At 42.3% G+C, this 21,921-nt stretch overlaps 1 protein-coding gene and 1 pseudogene across 1 annotated transcript; both read left to right on the plus strand.

Moving 5' to 3' along the window:
• The first annotated feature begins 13,513 nt into the window (after nt 1-13,513).
• On the plus strand, nt 13,514-17,306 carry LOC123472644. Its single transcript, XM_045174521.1, has 3 exons — nt 13,514-16,350; nt 16,389-16,898; nt 17,195-17,306. Exons 1-3 carry the CDS (start codon nt 13,514-13,516, stop codon nt 17,304-17,306), a joined length of 3,459 nt encoding a protein of 1,152 aa, XP_045030456.1.
• Nucleotides 17,307-17,319: 13 nt separating this feature from the next.
• LOC123472363 lies at nt 17,320-17,975 on the plus strand (annotated as a pseudogene).
• The last annotated feature ends 3,946 nt before the right edge of the window (nt 17,976-21,921 follow it).

The raw sequence follows: 21,921 nt of genomic DNA on the forward strand, positions 1-21,921 counted from the left end.
CCGGGTTTCATGTGCTTAACCACTGTGAAGAAGGTCTCCAGCTCGCCACCAAGAGGCACAACACCATGCAAGATCTCTTGGAGTCGCTGCTAGTCAAGCAGGGACACGACGTCACGATCAACAATGCCTTCCCCGGGCAAAGGTTAAGACCGGATGTTGAATTTCAATTATCCGGTTCCCGGGTGATGGTCGACGTCGTGTTCTGCTATGACCAACCAGGGAGTATGGAGAATGCCTACCAGCGGAAATATGATAAATATTCTTCGCATGGGAGGATTCTCCCCCTGGTTGTCGGGTCTTTGGATCATGGTACACCAGGAACGACGAAATCCGTTCTATTCTTGGAATCAACGGAAGATCCTGGGGTGCCTTCCGATTCAAGGCCCGATTGGCAGCGATCCAGGGATCAATGGATATGGTGTGTGCCCATTTCCATCATGGTGCACCAAACCCCGAAGCTAAGGAAATCCCCCCCCCCCATCCCTTAGAATCTCCATACCCAGTAGATTAGTAGACTCTTTCCTATTTATTTTATTTATGTAAAATTAGTAATATTTTAAAATGCACCCACCCCATACATGTTTGTTCTCCTTCCGGAAACCCCTACAAAAACTAAACTAACCATTCTGCCATCCCATTCACAATCATTTTAAGTATATTTTGTTACGAAATCATGTAAAATGATTGTGAAATGTTTGCTGCTGGCGATGCCTAACAGCTTTCTTATATAATTATATGCTTAGTACAATTTTGAAAACCTGCATAGACTTAGAATTATTTTCATTCTAGTGTTTATATTTTGCTGTTCTTGTTACACCACGAATCACTCATACAAATTATCGAGCACCTCCATATTAAAAAATGTAAATGAAATCTAAAACCTAACTCCTCATTCAAAAATTAATTTTTTTATTTTTTCAAAGATTTTATAAAAAGCCAAGAGTTTGTCTTAACCCCCAAACTCAAGCTAGTGATAAGGGTATCAAACGGATGTTCGGCCATGAATCGGACATCCGACGGCAGAATTGGCTTGTTTGGAACTTTCGACAGGGTTCGGATGCCATGTCTCCTTCTATAGGACAGGTTCTGGAATTTTTGGGCGCCCTTGCAAGTCAAGGTAAGGCTTATCAGACGATAAATGTTTATCGTTCGATGTTTATCGTTCGATGTTATCATCCACTTTGCAAGGGATAGAAGGAGTTAAGATAGGTAAACACCCTTTGGTTATTCGTTTACTAAAAGGAATTTATAACAGGACCCCTTTAACGCCCAGATACACCGGTTTTTGGGATGTTGCAGCAGTGGTGGATTATTTTGTGGCCATGGACGTAAATGAGGATTTGCCTTTTTCGATCCTGTCACGGAAATGCGCTATGCTGTTGGCTCTATCTTCCCTTGGCAGGGTCTCGGAGTTGGCCGGCCTAGCCCGCAATTCTATTGCCATTGACGCAACCGGAGCGAAGCTATCCCTAGCGAGGCCGTGGAAGTCGCAGCGTGGCGGGGCCCCTCTTCATGTCTTTAGCCTAAAGAGGCTAGTTCCGGTCAGCCGAGTTTGCCCGGTAGCTACTCTGGAGGCCTACCTGTTAATTTCTGACCAGTTCCGTAAGGGGATTCAATCGGATTCGTTGTTCTTGAGCTTACGCGCACCTCATCATTCGGTCGCGGCGTCAACATTGATCCGTTGGTTGAAGGCTACTTTAGAGGAGACCGGTATAGACACCTCAATCTACTCCGCTCATTCGACGCGAGGTGCCTCCGCTTCTAAAGCAGCGGATTCCGGCATGTCGATAGAGGGCATTTTGAGAATGGGAAGCTGGAGTTCAGAATCCACTTTCACGCGCTTTTATCGTAGACAGATAGAACTGTCTTTAGAGGCAAATACCTTGGTATTGGGCCGTTAAATCATAGTTTTCTTTGGGAATACTTCGAAGTCACCTAACCAAGGTCGAGCTATTGTTGTACAATTCTACAATTGCTCGAGTTCGCGTAGCGAACGAAGGGCAGTTGGGATTGTATAATAATAGTGAGACCTTGGTTCTCACTAGATTCCCTCCCGCCATCCCAAGGAATATGTTGTTAATTTGTTTTTTCCTCTGCATATTGATTTTCAGAGGCAAGCCGCACTTCGGGTTCCGATCAGGAGGCTCAGGCACAGGCGGAAACCGATAATCGGGGAAGCAGAAGCCTGCCAAGAAGCAGCAGCCATCATGTTCGTTTATATTTAATTTCCTTTTTTTTGTTTTGTTTGTTTATGGAAAGCTTCACCGGAGGGTCTGAGGTGGCCAGGTAGGCCGAGCCCTGAGGTGACTTGTGCGTTCTTCTTTTGTTGCATTTTGTGGTACTTTAAAAAAGCTGTTTTGTTGAATAGATTGCAAGGTCAACACCTAACCAAGGTCGAGCTATTGTTGTACAATTGATCTTAATAGCTGAATATTATTCAATTGAGAAATAACTAATAAACAATTTTACAAACTATTCCAAACATTACCTGCATCTGTATCGTTGATTGTTGCTGTTTTACATCTCTGGAAAGAGAATCTTGTATAAGACTGGAAGTGTTCAATGTAGGATGGAACTCATTAAATCCAGAATAAAGATCATCTTCTTCATCAGATCATCATGTCAGGTTATATTTATCCATCTTTAAATGTGGATCACTTGGTAACTAGACACTTGATTCCTTGAAGTTGCAAACACATGAAGCATACCACAACAAATGATCACCATAGCAACCATCTAATTAACTCCCATAGATTGTGAATCACACAATATTTCCATGCATTCTTAGGCTTTACAGATGTTTTAAAGACAAAAATTTTTCTTTAAATTTATTTTTTGCTACCGACCACCTGATTTTACGCACTCGTTATTTTATGCACTTTTACTGATATCGAAAACTTTAAATTGTTAAAAACAACTTTAATCATTAGAAAAGGGTAACGGTTTTCCACTAGGTTAGTTGGTGCAGTTAACTTAGAATTAAAATTATTAACTTGAATTTCGGTTAACTCTAGCCTACTCTACTCAACAACGCCTTCACCTCGGCGACTGCATCCAAAACTGATGGATAAGCAGGGTTGCCAGACTGGATCATATCCTAAGGGGAAAATAAATAAATAAGAAAACGTTTTGAAAACGACTGACCTTGGATTGGCCTTTGAACTCAAGGTTCATTCACTCAGTCAATTGTTTCCAAGATGCCGAGGAGTCACCAAGTCCCCATCCACCAAGTCCCCTCCAACATGTACAACATGTACGAAGAATTCGAGGTTTAGGATTGTTTAAACCGAAGAATAGGGTAACATTATCAAATTTAATTTTATTTTTAAATTTTTTTTATCTTGTTGTTTTTCAATTATTTTTCTTCGCCGTTTGTAGGGTTGTGCGGTTTGAAAATCGACAAAAGGTCCAATACTTGTTGAAATATGTCGGGTACGACACATCCGAATGGACCGATTTTTCAAACTGCAATAACTGCAGGTCCCTCATTAGGGAATTTCAACGTAATTGAAGGTAAGTTAACAATTAAGGTAAATTCTTTTTTTAAATTTAATTAACGTATTTTAACTATTTGTTCTAGGGCTGCTACAGTGGACCAGGCTGGACCAGCCGATGTCAACGGTGAGGTAGAGCTGGACGGCGAAGCCTTGCTATATTGCGAGGCTTTGCTGGCCAGCGAAGCTTCACCATTAAGCATCGGCGATTTGGCCGGGGAACCTGAGCAGGTGTCTGATGGACAAGATTCTACTCTAGAACAACCTGACATCTTGCTACCGGCCATTGTTCCACCGGCCATCTTGCCGACGGCCGTCGTTCCACCGGCCATCTTGCCGACGGCCGTCGTTCCACCGGCCATCTTGCCGACGGCCGTCGTTCCACCGGCAATCTTGCCGCCGGCCGTCGAGACCCCTGCCATCCTGCCACCGTCCGTCGTGTCACCAATGGCATCCAATCATGCGGTAAGATTTTTTTGTATATATTTATTTTAATTTTTCTAATTAATCTTTTAATTTATCTATTTCCAGGAACAACCATCTAAGAAAAAAAAAATGTGCAAACGAAGCGCCGAAAACAGATTAAGACATATTCAGTGCCTAAAAGTAAGTAGAAATTTTATAAAATTAACTAATTAAATCTAATTTCATTTTTTTAGTGTTCTAAGAGGGGACATATCAAGAAAGAATGCCCTAATTATTGATGGTGTTGGTGATGGTGTCTGTATTTTATTAATACAATGTGTATTTTAAATTTTTTTTTGTTTAAATTGTTTGATAGCGCAGTTCAAATAATGTAAGAAAACGCGCCAATTACTTCACAAATCGAGTGAATTGAGAGGGGGAAAAAAGGAAAAAAAAAGAATTTTTTTTTCGAGAAAAAAATAATCCATTATTTATTTTGTATGTGTGTGTTTCTTAATCTCGTGGATAGACGCAACGGATATGGAGCGGACAGTTCCGACTTCTGTGGTCCTCCATATCCCTCCTAATATTTTGTGTTTTCTTATCTTGTTCATTAATAGATTCGGGAGCAACATCCCACATGACTGATCAGCGTTCTCTCATCTTCAACTGCAAATAGTGTTGGCGATTATCTAATTTGGTTAGATACAAATTATCTACGCCCCCTTTTAGATAACGATACGATTATCGATAAGGTATCTAATTATCCCCATCTAATGGCCAAAAAATATACTGCGTACATGATTGTATCAATATAAAAAACACGGTTAACGTAATATTAAAAATTATATGCAAAAGGGATTGTGAGTTGTGGTAACCACGGTACTACTAACAAGCCTCAAACAGTAAAACAAAAAAATAGCAGTTTTTCTAATTTGCATCGATAGTCGTCAACAAGAACTTTATTGCGGCGAGATTTTGTAGTAATGTAGTTTGTAGTAGTGCTAAGGTTAACGATTTGGTCTGTGGCCCTAAAGTTCGGAGTTCAAATCCAGAAGTGACTGTATATTTTTTCTTGATGATTGGCTCTTGAAAATACATTTTTAACGCATTTGAAAGCTAGCAGACGATTAGATTTTTGTTTACAATTTGTATCGATACTACCCAACAGCAATTAATATTTTTTATGCTAAATATTGTTTATGGACTGATGGCGCAGTGGTATAGTACAAGGCTAGAGTTACTGAGGCAGTAGGTTCAACCCTGATTGAAGAAACTTTTTCAGCGTTTTATTGTTGGGAAAAGCTTGCTTAAATATTTTTTGACGATATTTGATAAATCGGTTGCATAACAGACCTATATTTTTTGAATTCTAATGTTTCTTAGTGTACTTTGAATTGGGGATTAATTTAATTAAAAAGAATTAGTAATTGTGGTGGCAACCCTAATATCAATATTAAACTAATTTGCTATCCAGCCAAATATAATGTTGCAGACGACGATAATTTTAGATTTTCGTCTGCAATTTGTATCGATACTATCCAACAACAACAAAACCATTGTTGTGCTACATAATAATTACAGAGTAATGGCACAGTGGTATAATACAAGGCCAGCGATATAGAGGTATTGGGTTCAAACCTGGACGAAGAATATTTTTCAGCGTTTTTATTTGTTGGGAAAAGCTTGCTTAAATATATTTTGACGACATTTTATAAATCGGTTGCATAACAGACCTATATTTTTTGAATTCTTATGTTTCTTATTGTACTTTGAATTAGTAATAATTTAATTTAAAAAGAATTAGTAATTGCGGTGGCAACCCTGATATCAATATTAAACTAATTTGCTATCCAGCCAAATGTAGTGTTGCAGACGACGATAATTTTAGATTTTCGTCTGCAATTTGTATCGATACTACCCAACAACAATAACGCCATTGTTGTATTGCATTATGTTTACAGAGCATTGGCACAGTGGTAAAACACAAGGCTAGCGATTCAGAGGCATTGGGTTCAAACCTGAACGAAAAATGATTTCAGCTTTTTTATTGTTAGGAAAAGCTTGCTTAAATATTTTTTGATGGGATTTTAGAAATGGGTTGCGCAACAGAACTATACTTTTTGAATTATTATGTTTCTTATTGTAATTTGAATTAGTAATTAATTTAATTTTAAAAGAATTAGTCATTGCTGTGGCAACCCTGATATCAATAGTAAACAAATTTACTATCCAGCCAAATATAGTGTTACAGACGACGATAATTTTAGATTTTCGTCTGCATTTTGTATCGATACTAACCAACAACAATCAATTCTTTTTAACTTACACATCATTTACCAAGTTGATTGGCATAGTGGTATATGACAACGCTCATGACAACAAGTATCCGTGTTCGATCCCAATAGACAACATAACTTTTTTATTGCACATTAGTCTGGGAAAATGGTGATTTTACAGTGGTAATCGTTGATAATTTGAAGGTTTGACTTTTACTTTTTTCTATTTGATTTTCTATTTGGAAAATTATATCGATTGTCGTTCATATAGTTTACTTTAACTCTAGCATAAACTGATTAATATTGTAGTCAACTATAGCTCTGTGGTATCATACAGTACTTGGGCTTCAGAGTATCGAAGTTCAAATCTCAATCCATCCACATCTTTTATTTCGTATAGGGTATTAACATTTATTTTTTGTGTTCCTTTCGTGTTCTTTGCGACTATTTTGCAATTAGAAATCGTCTTAATTTTTTCATTTAGCATGAAAAATACAAAAAATTTGATGTAAAATTCGATAAAAATATAGATAAAACTAGCTTTGTAACATACTGTTTAGTCTTAAGAAAAGCAGACGATGATCAGTTCAGATTTGAATTGTGCAATTTATATCGATATTCGGTAACAAAGTTATTGTTCTTTGCATGGCACACTTATTCATCTTCTCAATAGCTCTGTGGATGAAGACAGCAATCGCATGTTAATGGTTCAGAGTTCAAATCCAGCGATGGGTATTGATCTATTCTTAATTTTTTGTTTTTGTGAAATACAATGAACAATGAACGAATCATTTCACCTGTACTCCATGTGCAAGACCTAGGCACAAACTTATTCTCAATCGTGTCGACCACTGAAGCTGGCATGAAGGCTATTTTCAATGGTAACAAAGTGAACATATTCACTCCTGATGCCAACATCTACATGAAAGGAGACAGAGCTGGTCGAACAATGTATCATCTTTGAATCAGATCTCAAGTAAACATTGATCATGCGGCTTCTGCTACATCAACTGGACAGGTGACCCCTTCACTTTGGCACTGTCGCTTTGGCCACGTCAACTTAAGAAACCTGAAAAGAATGCAAACGGAAAGATTGGTCCGAGGACTGGACTTTTATGGAATTGAAGACGAATGGAAAGACCTAAAACACTGCCCAGGCTGTCCAAAAGGCAAGATGCATCGTTTGCATTATCCCCAAATCGGCACTCGACCAACGACCTTTAAAGGCGAACGCATACATACCGATGTATGTGGACCGATGTCACATGCATCGATTGGAGGCGCAAGATACTTTGTCCTGTTCAAAGATCAATTTAGTGGCTGGTTCAGTGTGTATTTTACGAAAAACAAATCAGAAGTACCCAATCATTTTGAATCTTTCAATGCTCTCGTCAAGAATCAAGCAAACACTGCCATCAAAACTCTGCGCCCTGATAACGCGAAAGAATACTTCAGTGAAAGATTTTCTGCAAGACTAGCTGAAATGGGAATCATACTCTGAATCAAGCGTATCCTACTGTCCTCAACAAAATGGCATAGCAGAAAGGGAAAACCGAACTCTCATGGAGACGGCAAGAACTATGATTCACGCAAGTAAAAGCAGACTACCACTCTGGATCTGGGGCGAGGCTGTGGCGTACTCCACCTACATTCTAAACAGAATACCACCCAACAAAACAAAATTATCTCAATTTGAAATTTGGACTGGGCACAAACCAGACTTGTCACATCTCAGAATTTTTGGCTCAAAAGCTTTTGTTCACATCCCACATGCCAAACGAACAAAACTGGAACCCAAATGTATCAAAGGCATCCTAGTGGGTTTTTGCGAATTCACAAAAGCCTATCGTATCTACATACCAACACTTTGGAGAGCAGTAACCAGCCGTGACGTAATCATTGATGAGACCAAAGGATACAACGTGGACGTTCCTAATCCCCATGCTGAACCAGTACTTAGATCTCAACTTGACCTCTTTGCGGAACTGGTAATCGAAACTGAAGGTAAAAACGATGATATTCCTGTAGAACTAAATGTTCAGACAAACATCGAACCGCACGTTGGAAAAGAAATTCAACCAGATCCAAATGTTGGAGAGAACGAGATTTTAATTGTTTGATTATTTGCGGATATGCTCAACTTTACGGTCTTGACTATCTCGACACATACTCCCCAGTCGTGAAACATTATTCGATCCGTCTGGTCCTGGCCATAGCTGCGGTCTTGATCTTGAAATGATCCAACTTGATATTAAGACAGCCTTCTTGAATGGAGAATTGGAAGAAGAGATCTTTATGAAGCAACCTGAGGGCTACGAACTACCTGGAAAAGAACAAGAGGTCTGCAGATTGTCTAAGTGCATGTATGGGCTGAAGCAGGCATCGCGGTGCTGGAACACAAAATTTGATAGATTCATCACTAAGTAAGGCTTCAACCACAGCCAATGTGACCCCTGTGTGTACTTGCGGTTTGGAGCTAATGGGGAATACACCATCCTGATAATTTACGTCGACGATGGCCTTATTTCCAGAAACACTCCTGACATCATCACAGCCATTCTCGACTATTTGCGAATCCATTTTCAAGTACGATCACTACCGGCCAGCAGATTTGTTGGATTAGACATCAGTTGCGATAGATCGAACAGGATACTGTGCATCAACCAACAAGACTTTATCATCAAGCTGCTCAGAAGATACAACATGACTGACTGCAAACCCACGTCTCTTCCTGCTAATCCAAATAACCGACCCTCTCCAACAATGGCACCAAAGTCAGAGGAAGAACGCCTTCAAATGGAGAAGACACCATTACGTGAAGCAATAGGATCACTCATGTACTTGATGGCAATGACTCGGCCTGATATTGCCCTGGCAGTTTATCAAGTGGCTGCGTTTGTGTCCAACCCAGGACCAGACCAATGGGAAGCGACAAAACAAATTTTCTCCTACTTAGCTGGGACAGCTAATTACGGGATTTTCTATGGAGGTCCAATGTTGTGCAATGAATCTTCACCACTACACGGCTTCACGGATGCCAACTTCGCTGGAGATCTCGTCGCACGCAAGTCAACGACCGGAATTCTCTTCACTTTCCATGGAGGTCCAATCTCTTGGGGTAGCAGACTGCTGCAGGCCACAGCACTATCAACGACTGATGCTGAGTTCTATGCTGCCTCGGAAGGAGCAAGAGAAACCGTGTGGCTAAAGGCGCTCTTGACTGAATTAGATGTTAACGTTGGCAAAATTTCCATACATTGTGATAGCAGGTGTGCCATTAGTATCATTGAAGATCCAGAGAATCACCAACGGGTGAAACACATTGAAGTTTAAGTATTTCTTTGTCCGAGAACAACAGCAAATTGGGACAAACTTGATGTCGAGTATCTCAACCCATGATCAACTTGCGAACAGGTTTACAAAACCGTTGGGTAGGGCGGATTTTGAGAAGTTCCGTGAGCGGATGGGAATTAGGGTGTTGGAAACGAAAGACCGACTGTACTACTATCACCCGCCCGACTGTACTGATTCTTTGTGCCCTTCCCCCCCCCCCTGGTGTCAATGTCATATTTTGGAGGGGGTCGGGCCAGTCTCTCTCAATCTAGCTACCCAACAAGTCAGTCAATACAGTCAGCGTCGCAATCGAAAAACTTGTGTCATCAACTTTAATTATTTACAACTCAATTCGGTAAGGTAACGCTAGACACACGATTCCTGCCGAACATGGTCCTTCGAACCTTTTTTTTTTTGAACCGGTATATTTTTTGTGAAACTGACTGAAACGAGAACGCCTCTCGGCAAAGCGTTCGGGTCTCTTTGGAAACAAAAGACCCACTGACTCTTTCAACTTAAACTGCTCTTACTATCAAACTCAAAACTCTCCCTTTAATCAAATTTCCAAAAAATTTAGTTAAGTGTATATGTGTGTGTGCTTTTCGACATTTCGTCTAGCCGTCATCGCCATTTTTTTGAGAAACCACGTGGCGGCCTGAGGCGTCAGAAAATCTGAACGCCTCACACACACACACACACACTCGACTGTAAAAGCATTTCACCCCTTTCCTTTTTGACTTTCTTAAAAGTAAAAACATTTGAAAATTCTTTCTTCCTCTCTCTCTCCCTAAACATCAACTTAAATTAAATTCAGAAAGTAAACAATCGATCAATTCTCCCAGCTCTTCTTGCATTAATAATTTTTTTTTCTCTCTCTCTGCTTATTCCTGCATCAATTTTTCACAACTTAACCTTTTCTTTTTTTTCTCTCAACGCTCCACTTTAGTGGAGCTCCAAGAAGGGCTCCCTTTTTTTCAACAAAAATTAGGCCCGAACAGAAAAGAAAGCGGCACTTTGCCCGCCTACGAGGAGAGATTGCCCCATGGACGGGCCCAATCCGGGAGCCACTATACAAAAACACCAGAGAAGGTCAACGTGAAAGTCGGCGTGAAGAATATCGCAACCGGCCAATCATCCCACCATCCCGTCCGGACGATCCAGTCATCATTGGCCCATCACCCGAACAGCGGGAAATAAATCTCCGCCGGGTCTTGGATCGAATTGCAGCTGCTGACCCTCCTCCAAGACGATACTTCCCGACACCGGCTAAGAGAGCCGAATTCGCCAGACAGATATCGGCACCTGCCACCCAAGACTACCGGATCACCAGGGGGCTGTTTCACGGCCCCAAACAACATCAACCAAACGTACCAGTCCAGGCAGCCGCCGCCGAAGAAGAAGGAGCCGTTGGACAAGAGAAAAGAGAAGAAGGTGCAGTTGGAGGTGAGGACAGCGAGGAGGACGAGACTCTGCAGTTGCTCTACGAGAGCCTGTCAATTGAAGAGCCGACACAAGCTCCCACCCCGACACCACCTAAACCAACAGAGCCAACACGGCAAGGCCGATCAAGAGGAAGGGGGCTACTGATGTACTCGCCAGAGAGTCTCAGAAAAAGCTGCAGAGGGAGCCCCAGAGAACGATCCAAATCCAGGATCGCCTGGATTCGAAGACTGGCGGAGCAACAAGAAGAAAATTAGATTCCCTCCATTGTTCCAATCACATCACTGTATTCTAGGAATGTCGTCTTGTCGTCGATAAATACAGGATGTGTCTTTCTTCCACAAATTTACTCTAATACTATCGAAACAACAAAAAAAAAAGCCTTCTTACATCAGTTGGGAGATAAGCAACAGCTGAACTCCATAACAAAAACCCTTTTCTTTTTCTCTCAGCAGACAGAACACAGCATTCCGAAGGCGATTAGATGAACTAGGGTCGAGCCAAAACTTAGCCGACCCGCCGCTCGTCACGCCACCTACTGAGAGAAGGGAGAGACGAAAAACTTTCACTCTCCAACAACAACCGCAAGAGGCGCTGCACTCAGAACTTGAAGCAGCAACTGAATAAAAAAACACCGCAAGAGGCGCTGCACTCAGAACTGGAAGCAGACACCTCAAGCAAACAACAACAAAAAAACAGGCTTAACAATTAGAAATCAAACAAAAACAAATTAATAACTATTTTTTTTTCCTCCAATCACACCCAAGATGACCACCCCAACGAACGAAACGTCCCGGAGGGCCATCAAGGGTCACGTCAGACGCTGGATCCACAACATCCAGCAATACGACATCGTACAAATAGACCTAACAATCTACAATATACTGCTAGGAGCTGAAACCAGTCTAAAAAGCATGCAAGTTAAATACAATCGACTCTCAGAAGCGGTCGCCAGAGACATGGAAGCATCAAACGCGACCCGTGCACAATTCGATGCCGAGGTCGAAAGCATGATCACTCTGGAGGATGGGTGCAACGCTGCATACGTGATCGTCAGGCGAAAAAAGGATGAATTCAAAGCACTCAAAGAAGCTGAAGAAAGAAAACGGCAAAAAGCCGATCAAGACGCCATCAGGGCCAAAGAAATGGCCGATCAGGACGCCATAAGGGCCCAAGAAAAAATCGATCAAGACGCTGCAAGATCACAAGAGAGAATCATCCGTCAACAAGAATTTCAAGATCAACAGAACTTGTTCCGACAACTGATTGCCGCCATTCCAGCAGCAGCCGCACCAGGAGCACCAGCAGCTCCAGCCGCAGTTACATCGACTAAGCTCCCAAAACGTCAAATTAAACCATTCAAAGGGGACGTGCTGGAATGGACGGCCTTTTGGGAAGGTTACAACGCAGCCGTCCATGAATCAACCATTCCGGCAGTTCAAAAATTTGGATATCTTAAAGACTACTTGAAAGGTGAAGCACAGCTGTGCGTGGAGAACCTGGAGCTGACAGACGCTAACTACACCGTTGCAGTAAATCTACTGAAGGCGATGTACGGCAAACCAGACGTCCTGATCGAGGCCCACACCCACAAATTAGCCACGCTACAACCAGTGAAAGACATAGCTGATGCCGCGGCGCTCAGGTGCTTCCAGCTGACTATCCAATCACATATCAATGCGTTGGAGGCACTGGGAGTTGCAAGAACGAGCCACGGATGCCTCCTTGGATCAAGCATTTTACGCTCGATCCCACTCAAACTTCAAGCAAAGTGGGCCGAATCCGCAACAAACAAGGTAACAGACATTTATCAAGTGTTAAAATTTATCGAAGAGCAAGTTGAAGCTGGAGAGCGACTCAGCCGTCTGAGAGCTACTACACCAAAGCCGGCCCAAAATTCTCCGCAACCGGCAAAAATAACACCAGCAACAACACCGACAGCTTCCCAGCTCGGAGTCAGCAGCAAGCCGACTCCACAAACAAAACATCCAAGCAAAACAAGAAGAAATGGCAGCCCACCACAAGACAAGAGAAGCGACAGCATCATCTTCAAGAAAGCCAATGCTGCCCTGCGTGTTCTGCAAGGAGATGCATTGGGCCACGAATTGCCCAATGGAGCTGAAAGAAAAAAAGGCAGTCATCACCAACGAAAGAAGATGCTCTAACTGTTTCGGTCAACACGAGACCACCGTTTGTTTCAATCCCCGCAGGTGTCAGCGATGCCGAGCAAAGCACCACACATCCTTGTGTGCCGAGAAAGATACCAGATTCGGATCCTCAACTATAATTCCAAATAAACCGACCGCTGGAAGCAGCTCAACTACAGCGTGCGCAAGCTCCTTTGGTGAGATTATTCTCAAAACAGCAACCGTTTACATTTTAGGCCCATACGGAAAGCAGATCCGAGCAATTCTCTTCCTCGACGACGGCAGCCATAGAACATGGATTAAAAAGCAGATTTCAAGAGAACTTCAACTGAAGATAATCCAGGTGGAACAAATCGCGACCAGGGCCTTCCGCCAGACAGAGGCCCCTCCAGCAGAAACTCACAACGTGGTCGAAATGACGGTGCGGGGCACCTGGCCAGGAGCCCCAACGGTGCGCATAGAAGCTTTGGAGGCAACCGACAAAGTAGGAAGCACCGGCCCGTACCAAACTACAGAATTTGCAAGAAAGCTGTGGTTGGAAAATGAAAATTTGGCAGACGACCGCTTCGAACGTGAAGGAGGAGACGAGGACGTCGGAATTCTTGTTGGAATGGACGAAATGTTCAACATCATGTTCAACGAGCCAGCAATTACAAGCCCGTGCGGACTCAGAGCCTACAGTTCGAAACTTGGAAAGGTCATCGGCGGTCCATCCCAAGAAACAACATCGAAGCAAAGTCAATCAATTGTCAGTCAACTACTAATCAATTCATATTGCTCTCTACCACAGATCACCTCACAGCCATCAGAAATTTTTAACAGCATCCAATCCAACAAGTCGGAAAGCAGGGAGACAGGAAATTCCAGTCTCCTTCCACTACCAGAAAATTCTGAACAAATCTGCTTTTTCGACTCAACAAAAGAAAGTAAAAGGTTTGAAATGGAGAAGTTAAATTTTGATATGTCGTTATTTTGGCGTCTAGAAAATTTCGCGAACTTAAACGACTGCGTTGCTGTGGAGAAGGACGATCCATTCCGCTCCTTCTGCAAAGAAATCACGCGATTTGAAGACGGCAGATATTGCACGCCAATACCATGGACGACTGACAGATGGAGACTGGAAATCAACCACCAGATGGCAGCAGTAAGACTGAGAAGCATGCTGCACAAGTTCCGAAAATCTCCAGTCGACTTGTCCAACTACACAAAAGAAATCGAACAACTCATAGCAAACGGATTTGTAGAAGAGGCTGATTTCAATTACGATGGCCTCCACACTTATCTACCGCATCATCTAGTCTACCGAACAGACAAGGCCACCACAAAAATCCGACCAGTTTTCGACGGCGCCGCAAGATGCAAATATGGACCGAGCCTCAACGATGTTCTGGAGACCGGACCAAATCTTAATCCTGATCTCCTCTCGGTCTTAATGCGCTTCCGGATGAACCGGATCGCCTGGATTGCGGATATCGAAAAGGCCTTTCTCAACATCGCGCTGCAGCCCGAAGACGCTGAAGCTGTCAGATTTTTATGGCCAAGAAAACCGGAAGAACCCAACTCCGATTTCATCGCGTACAAATGGAAAAGAGTTCCATTTGGGCTAAGCTCAAGTCCATTCCTTTTAAGAGTCACTATTAACAAACATTTGCTCTCAGTCAAATCTAGATTTTCTACGACAGTCGAGCAGATAGAAGAGCAGCTTTACGTAGACGACTACCTCGGAGGAGCAGACAACGTGCCAACAGCCATAACTACGGTAGAAGAAACCGTCACGTTATTCTCAGAGGCCCAACTCAACATGAGGAGCTGGGCAACAAACAACAAGCAGCTCCGTGACTTTCTCACCGAAAAAGAAATGTCGAACCAGATTGTCGGAATTCTTATACCCACAATAGACGGCCAGCAAAAGGCACTGGGTCTTAGATGGGACACGAGCTCCGATTCATTTAAATTTGACCCTACATCTATAATGGAAGCAGCCGTGCAGATAGGAGAAAAAATCACCAAAAGAAAAATTCTGAGCATATCAGCAAGGATATTCGACCCAATTGGTTTCCTAGCTCCTACAGCCTTACTTTTAAAAATAATTTATCAAAAACTTTGGGAAGGAGACATAGGTTGGGACGATGACGCCCCACCCGAAGTGAAGAACACCTGGAGCAGCATCATGAAAGGCCTGAAGGATCTACATCATTTGGAGATCCCACGATGGATTGGATATTCAAAAACTTCCATCGTCTCCGCAGAAATTCACGTGTTCGGCGATGCATCAGAAGCAGCCTATGGAGCAGTAGCCTACGCACGGCTCCGACTGGAGAACGGAATTCCTTACACCATCCTCCTTGCAAGCAAAACCAGAGTGGCACCTATCCCAAAAAAGAAAGTAACGTTACCCAGACTCGAACTACTAAGCTCTTTGTTAGCAATTCGTTTAGGAGATAAAATCCGAACCTCCCTTCACACCGAGTCATGGAAAACGACTTACTGGACAGACTCCCTCGTCACACTTGGATGGATACGAGGAGATCCTTATCGTTGGAGACCATTCGTGCGAAACCAGGTGGAAACCATCAGAAAATTTTCCAACGCGGATTGGTGGAGACAATGCCCCGGATTGGAGAATCCAGCCGATCTCGCTTCGCGGGGAGCGCCAGCGCATGCGCTGGTGGAATCGAAACTTTGGTGGCACGGACCAGCCTGGCTGACAGAAGGAGAAAGCGAATGGCCGAATTCTCCAGAAAACCACTCCACCGAAACTCAAGAGAAAATCGAGGAAGAGGAGACAAAGAAAACGGCAACTGTCTCCTTTGTTGCAGTCGAAACAGCCCAGCCGATTGAATGGTACCTCGACAAAACCTCTACATGGACAAAACTACTTTTCAGAACAGCCTGTGTCCTCAGAGCACTCAACCGTATGAAGAAACGAACGCGCGACCCAGGACTTGAACTAAAAGAAGTCATTACAGTCGCCGGAAAAGAAATAACGATCGACAAGATAGTCACCGAAGAGCTGAATGAAGCGGAGCTAGCCATCTGCATACAGCTCCAAATAGAACGCTATCCCAAAGCTTTTCGGACACTCCAGCTCGGACTGCAGATTCACCCAAAGGAGAAAATCGCATCGCTCCGACCGGTCTGGGACAATCGAGATCGACTCATCCGAGTCATTGGAAGAGTGGCCCTCGCCCTCAGGGATCGAGACATTCAACCACCGATCCTTCTCCCAGCAAACCATCCTGTTGTAAAAATGTTAATAACTAACAAACATGTATTTAATTCACACACAGGAGTAAAGACGACACTGTCAGAACTGAAAGAAAAATATTGGATCGTGAAAGGACGCCAACAAGTGAGAAACGTTTGGTCGTGAAGTGCCAGAAGCTGACTTCACCTCCTTTCCGACAAATAGCAGCGCCGCTACCAGCCAACCGACTCCGCGATGCCAGGGCATTCGAAATAACCGGAACCGATTTCGCTGGCCCGCTGTACTACAAAAACGCGACTCCGAAAAGGAAATCCAAGTCGGCGCCATCCGTCGAACAAGTCTTTCCAGAACCTCCACCAGAAGAAGAGAACCCGGATGCAGCGGAGCTTCCCACCGAAGAAGCTCCCGAAGAAGAAGACGATGGCGACCAACCGGATCCGACACAACAAGTCAACAAAAAGCAACCCAAAAGTTACATGTGCATCTTTACTTGTGCCGTGACGAGAGCGATTCATCTGGAGTTAACCAAGGACATGACGGCTCGCTCCTTTCTGTTAGCTTTCCGTCGATTCTCCGCCAGAAGAGGCCCAGTGTCAGTGATGTACAGTGACAACGCCCAAACATTCCGCTGTGTGTCTCGATATCTTAAAAACATTCGATCCGACCCATCCGTTCACGACCTCCTCGCCATGAGAAGAACCAGCTGGATCTTCTCTGTTAGCCTCGCTCCATGGTGGGGCGGATTTTGGGAGAGGATGGTGAGGATCACGAAAGATCTTTTGAGACGATCCAACGGGCGCGCATGTCTCGCGTACGACGAGCTGGAAGTGAGTTTAATCGAAACGGAAAGTGTGATTAACGCGAGACCGTTGAACTACATTGGCGAAGGAGTGGACGATCCGCTCCCGATCACTCCGAATCAGTTTCTCAACAATCGTCGTTCAACTTGTGCTACGCCGGAGCCAGCAGTCAACCTATTGGATCCCGATTCAACAAGTGAACTACTTGTGAAAATGGATCAGAACAGGCGTGACTACGTCAGCAACTTGTGATCGCGGTTCGTCTCCGATTACCTGATGCAGCTGGATAATTTTCACGCAAAGGGAGCGTCGGGTAGAAAAATCCGCGTCGGAGAAGTTGTCGTAATCCACGACAAACTTTCCAAACGACTCATGTGGGAGACGGGAGTAGTTAAGGAATTACTCCCCAGCTGCGACGGCTTAGTCCGATCCGCGATCGTCAAGTTTCCATCCGGTAATTTATTAACCCGAGCCATTCAATGTTTGTATCCCGTAGAACTGAGAGAAGATCAACCGGAAGATGTGGAGATCGCAGACGGTGTATTGAATCCGGAGCCAGCTGAAGCAACTGCTCCGCAATTTCCAAATCCACCCGATCCGGCTCCATTCCCATTGCTTCCGATCGATCCAGCTGACGTCCAAGAAGATGATCATGTGGCCAATCCGGCCGCAACTGACGTCGGCGAGGTCGAGGCCCAAGGCATGGGCTCTGGTTGGGAGTATGTTGGAAACGAAAGACGTCCCCAACGGCCGACGACGAGATCCGGCCGAACAACCAGGATTCCGGCCCATTTACGGGAATACGATCTTCGGGGCCCCCGATAGGTGGCCCCTTGTCACCCGCCCGACTGTACTGATTCTTTGTGCCCTTCCCCCCCTGGTGTCAATGTCATATTTTGGAGGGGGTCGGGCCGGTCTCTCTCAATCTAGCTACCCAACAAGTCAGTCAATACAGTCAGCGTCGCAATCGAAAAACTTGTGTCATCAACTTTAATTATTTACAACTCAATTCGGTAAGGTAACGCTAGACACACGATTCCTGCCGAACATAGGGAGATAAAGCAGTAAGAAAAAAAAAAGAGGGGAAACAAATATCTAAGGCCATTTGCAGACATTGAACACATCTTTTTTCTTTTTTGTTTAAACCCTATTGTCATTTCTAGACCAGGTCGTTTCACAATTCCCTTTATTTAGAAGCGTATTATGTTATGTTGCTTTTTCTCAGACCAGGTTCCATTATTCCAGGCATCAGTAAACTATTGTTACACTTGGGGGTGATGTGTAACACGAGTGTATTAGGACGTCCACACTTTAGGACGTCAAGTAAGAACATTCCATTCAAGAGACACTACATCGCCTATTTATGGTAGGCGAACAGCAAGGTTGAATCATCGAGTGCTTTCGCCCTTGCTGTTTCTACGAACAATCGAGATAACCGGTATGACTTATTACTGAGCAAGGCCGGTTATACGAGTACATCCGCCCTTGCTTGTTTCTACGAAAGAAGAAGATACCCTTAACCATTTACTACAAAGCAAGGCCGAACGTTTGAGTAAATTCGCCCTTGCTTGTTTCCCCGAAGCGTTAGAGAAGGTGTAAACGTCCTGTGCTGCTAACGCAACATTCAGACAAATGTACTCGTACATTCGCCCTTGCTTGTTTCCAAGAAGGAGATGAGTGTGGGGTGTGTCTCACGCGTACGTCACGTGATTTCCACGTGACACTATTACTATCCTCCCGTCAACTAAAAAGTTGAGACCAGGTGTTAGCGCAGCCGCGTTCAGTAACTCCTGCGTTTCCGGTTGCGGAATCCGATGGCGAAACAGGGGGCGTTAATCATATGTGTCAAAAGCTGTCTGCTATAATTTACTCTTCTCTCTTCTTACTTTTTCATAGGTCACCAGCCGGTAATGTCCTCCAATATACTTATTACATTGTTCCTAATACTTAAGAACGCTATATGAGGTGAAATATAGATATGTTCAAACTCATTCTAAACTTTATCCTTTATTTTAACACTCAACATCAACAATAATTACTAAATCCACCTACGCCCCCCTCTATCAAATCGCTGTGTACGCTCTACAAGATTCTAGTTCCCAGCCGCATAGACTACGGCCTCATCATCTACGTCTCGGCCAGCAGATCGAATAAGGAAAAAATAGATGTAGTCTCCCGATCTATCCTCAGAATAATACTGGGCTCCCGGAGTCTGGCCCTCAACTCCGACCAAACTCCTATATACTGAAACTGGCATCGAACCTCTGGCGGATAGAAGACTGTGGCTGTGTACCAAGTACAGTATCCTGCACAAAAAGGTGAACACCAATTTTTTTTTAAAGCCATCTTTGGGTCGAAAAAATTAATAGTTTACCTTTTTAAGGAGAGGTAGGATGGTTTTGGCGCAAAATCATTATAAGGGGGGTTAGGTACTATTAGTCCACCCACCCTTTTTTTGCCCTAGGTATTAAATGTCTGGAAAAAGTGTAGACTGTTTATCTTTAGACTTCCCTAACCCCCGGCTAAGTAGAACAATTTTTGCAATACAAAATAGAGTCTTTCCATTACTCGTTATTGTCATTATCGGGTCGGGTAATCGGGTCACATGGAAACACCAAATTATTTTTCTCAGTATGCTAGCTATCTATTAGTAAATTGTAAGTTGCTTATTGGATACGTTTCCGTCGGCGACGCGGGAGATCCGCGTTCTAGACTTGGATGAGATAACTGTTTACATTATTATTCCTGTCATGAAAATATTGAATTGTTTAGGAATTAAATAATTATTAATCATATATAAATACTTTTTTAAAAATTTTAAATATAATTTAGTTCATCAAACATTTATTAAATTATATTCATTAGCTAGATTTGCTTTGAAATCTATTAATGCAAACAAGCTTCGGCCACAAATAACCGAAGAAATGAAAAAGACTAGGGAAAATGGGGCTATCCATTGTTTAAGACATATAAAAAATTACGTTGGTGATGTTGCCTACGGAGATACCCAACGCTTTAGGTGATATATTTTGTTTGAAGTGCCAAAGATATTTTTTTTACTGTCATTTCATTAATATGTTACCTATACTTGCAGCTACAATGATCAAGGCAAGATATCATTATACTTTGGCTCAGAAAGAGAAGTACATAACACTGTATTAGTTTGGGGCTGTGTTTCATCATCGCATCCAAAGGCTCTTTTGTTGCGAGTCAACGAAAAGTTCAACTCAGCAACATATAAGGAGATCCTACAAAAACATATTTTACCTTTGAGCGATAAAGATCAATCACAACCAATTGGACTTGTTCATGATTGGTAACAGCAATAGTGCAATATATTTATATGATGTTAAATTTATTTCAATTATCTTGTAATTAGGTTTCCAGTTCATCGCAGTAAAGCAGTTATGGAGTTTGCAAAAGGCAATAAAGAAAAAATGACTTTTCTTGATTGGCCCAAATACTTTGGGGATGTCATGCCCGTTGAGGATGTTTGGTTTAAGATGATGAACAATTTCAGTAGGGGTAACGTGAAGGTTTTCAATCAAAACAATCTTTGGGAACAGATTTCATTAAGTTGGAATAATGTGTGCACTGAGGAATTCGTCACTGAACTCATTAAAACAATTCCTTGTAAACTTGAGAAAATTATTCAGACATCTTGTTCATATATCGAGTAGCCTTTTTTTTTGTAATTATTTTTCATTTCTGGCTGGCATATAATTTCATTTCTGGCTGTAATAAAAACAGGAAACACAAACAACGATGTTCTTGATACATTTTTATTGTAATGAAGTTCAATGTTTACAATTGACTGGATTTTTTATCTTGATCATTGCTTCTTCTCTCAGCTGCCAACCAGAAGGAATGACAATTTGATTAGCCTTAGCATATACAAAGGCAAGTTTTCTCGTGTCTGCAGGTGTGAGACCATGATTCAACTTTTGAGCGACTATAAGATAAGCTGCAAGTGCAGTTTCCTGTTTTGGAGATAATACTTGTCGACGATGAAAACTTCCTCTTAGTGAAGTATGATTTGGGTCAATTTGAGAAATCTTTTGACACACACGATGGATAGTTGATTTTGACATGCCTTTTATAGCTAACTTTTGAAAACTAATGCCACTTGCTTTCTCTTTCATCACAATATCTTTTGCTTGACATTCAGTTACTTGATCAATGTTCTTTCTCTTATAGTTACGAACCATCTACAAATATAAAGATTCCAATAAATAACTATTAGTTAATAAAAATCTGGCAATGTAAAGAAATACCTTGAAAACTAAGACGAAATATGGGAAACTCTGTCATGATAAATTGAATTGACTGACTGCATGACATCTACTTCTAGTTACAATCGATGGGAAAAACAATTAAGTATTTATAACATGTAACTATCGATTTAAAAAAATCCCTCCCTTTTTGCAGCTAAAGCCAACCCCCATAACAAAAAAGGAAAATTTTGAAGAAAAAAAAGTTTAAACTATTTTTAGAATTGTAACAATTCATTTTCGATAAATGTTACACATTACCCGACGCGAAATATAATTCGTAATCGAATGGCTATAATAACTTTAAATAAATCTAATTATTTTAGGATAAAAAAGAATTTTATGGAGCTGTCCCAGGTAACCCCGTAATGTTTTAGTGTTCAACAAAAAAAGGTCTTTCATTAAATAATTGGCTAGAGAATTGTGTATTGGACAAAACCATATTTAAAAATATCTTTAAATAGAGGACATGATAAGGTTTAACATGAATACAACAAGTTTAATGATAATTATTTTTTTAACCAGTAAAAATTTTTAAAGTTAC

Source organism: Daphnia magna, linkage group LG5 (genome assembly GCF_020631705.1).
Source record: "Daphnia magna isolate NIES linkage group LG5, ASM2063170v1.1, whole genome shotgun sequence".
Lineage (NCBI taxonomy): Eukaryota > Metazoa > Arthropoda > Branchiopoda > Diplostraca > Daphniidae > Daphnia > Daphnia magna.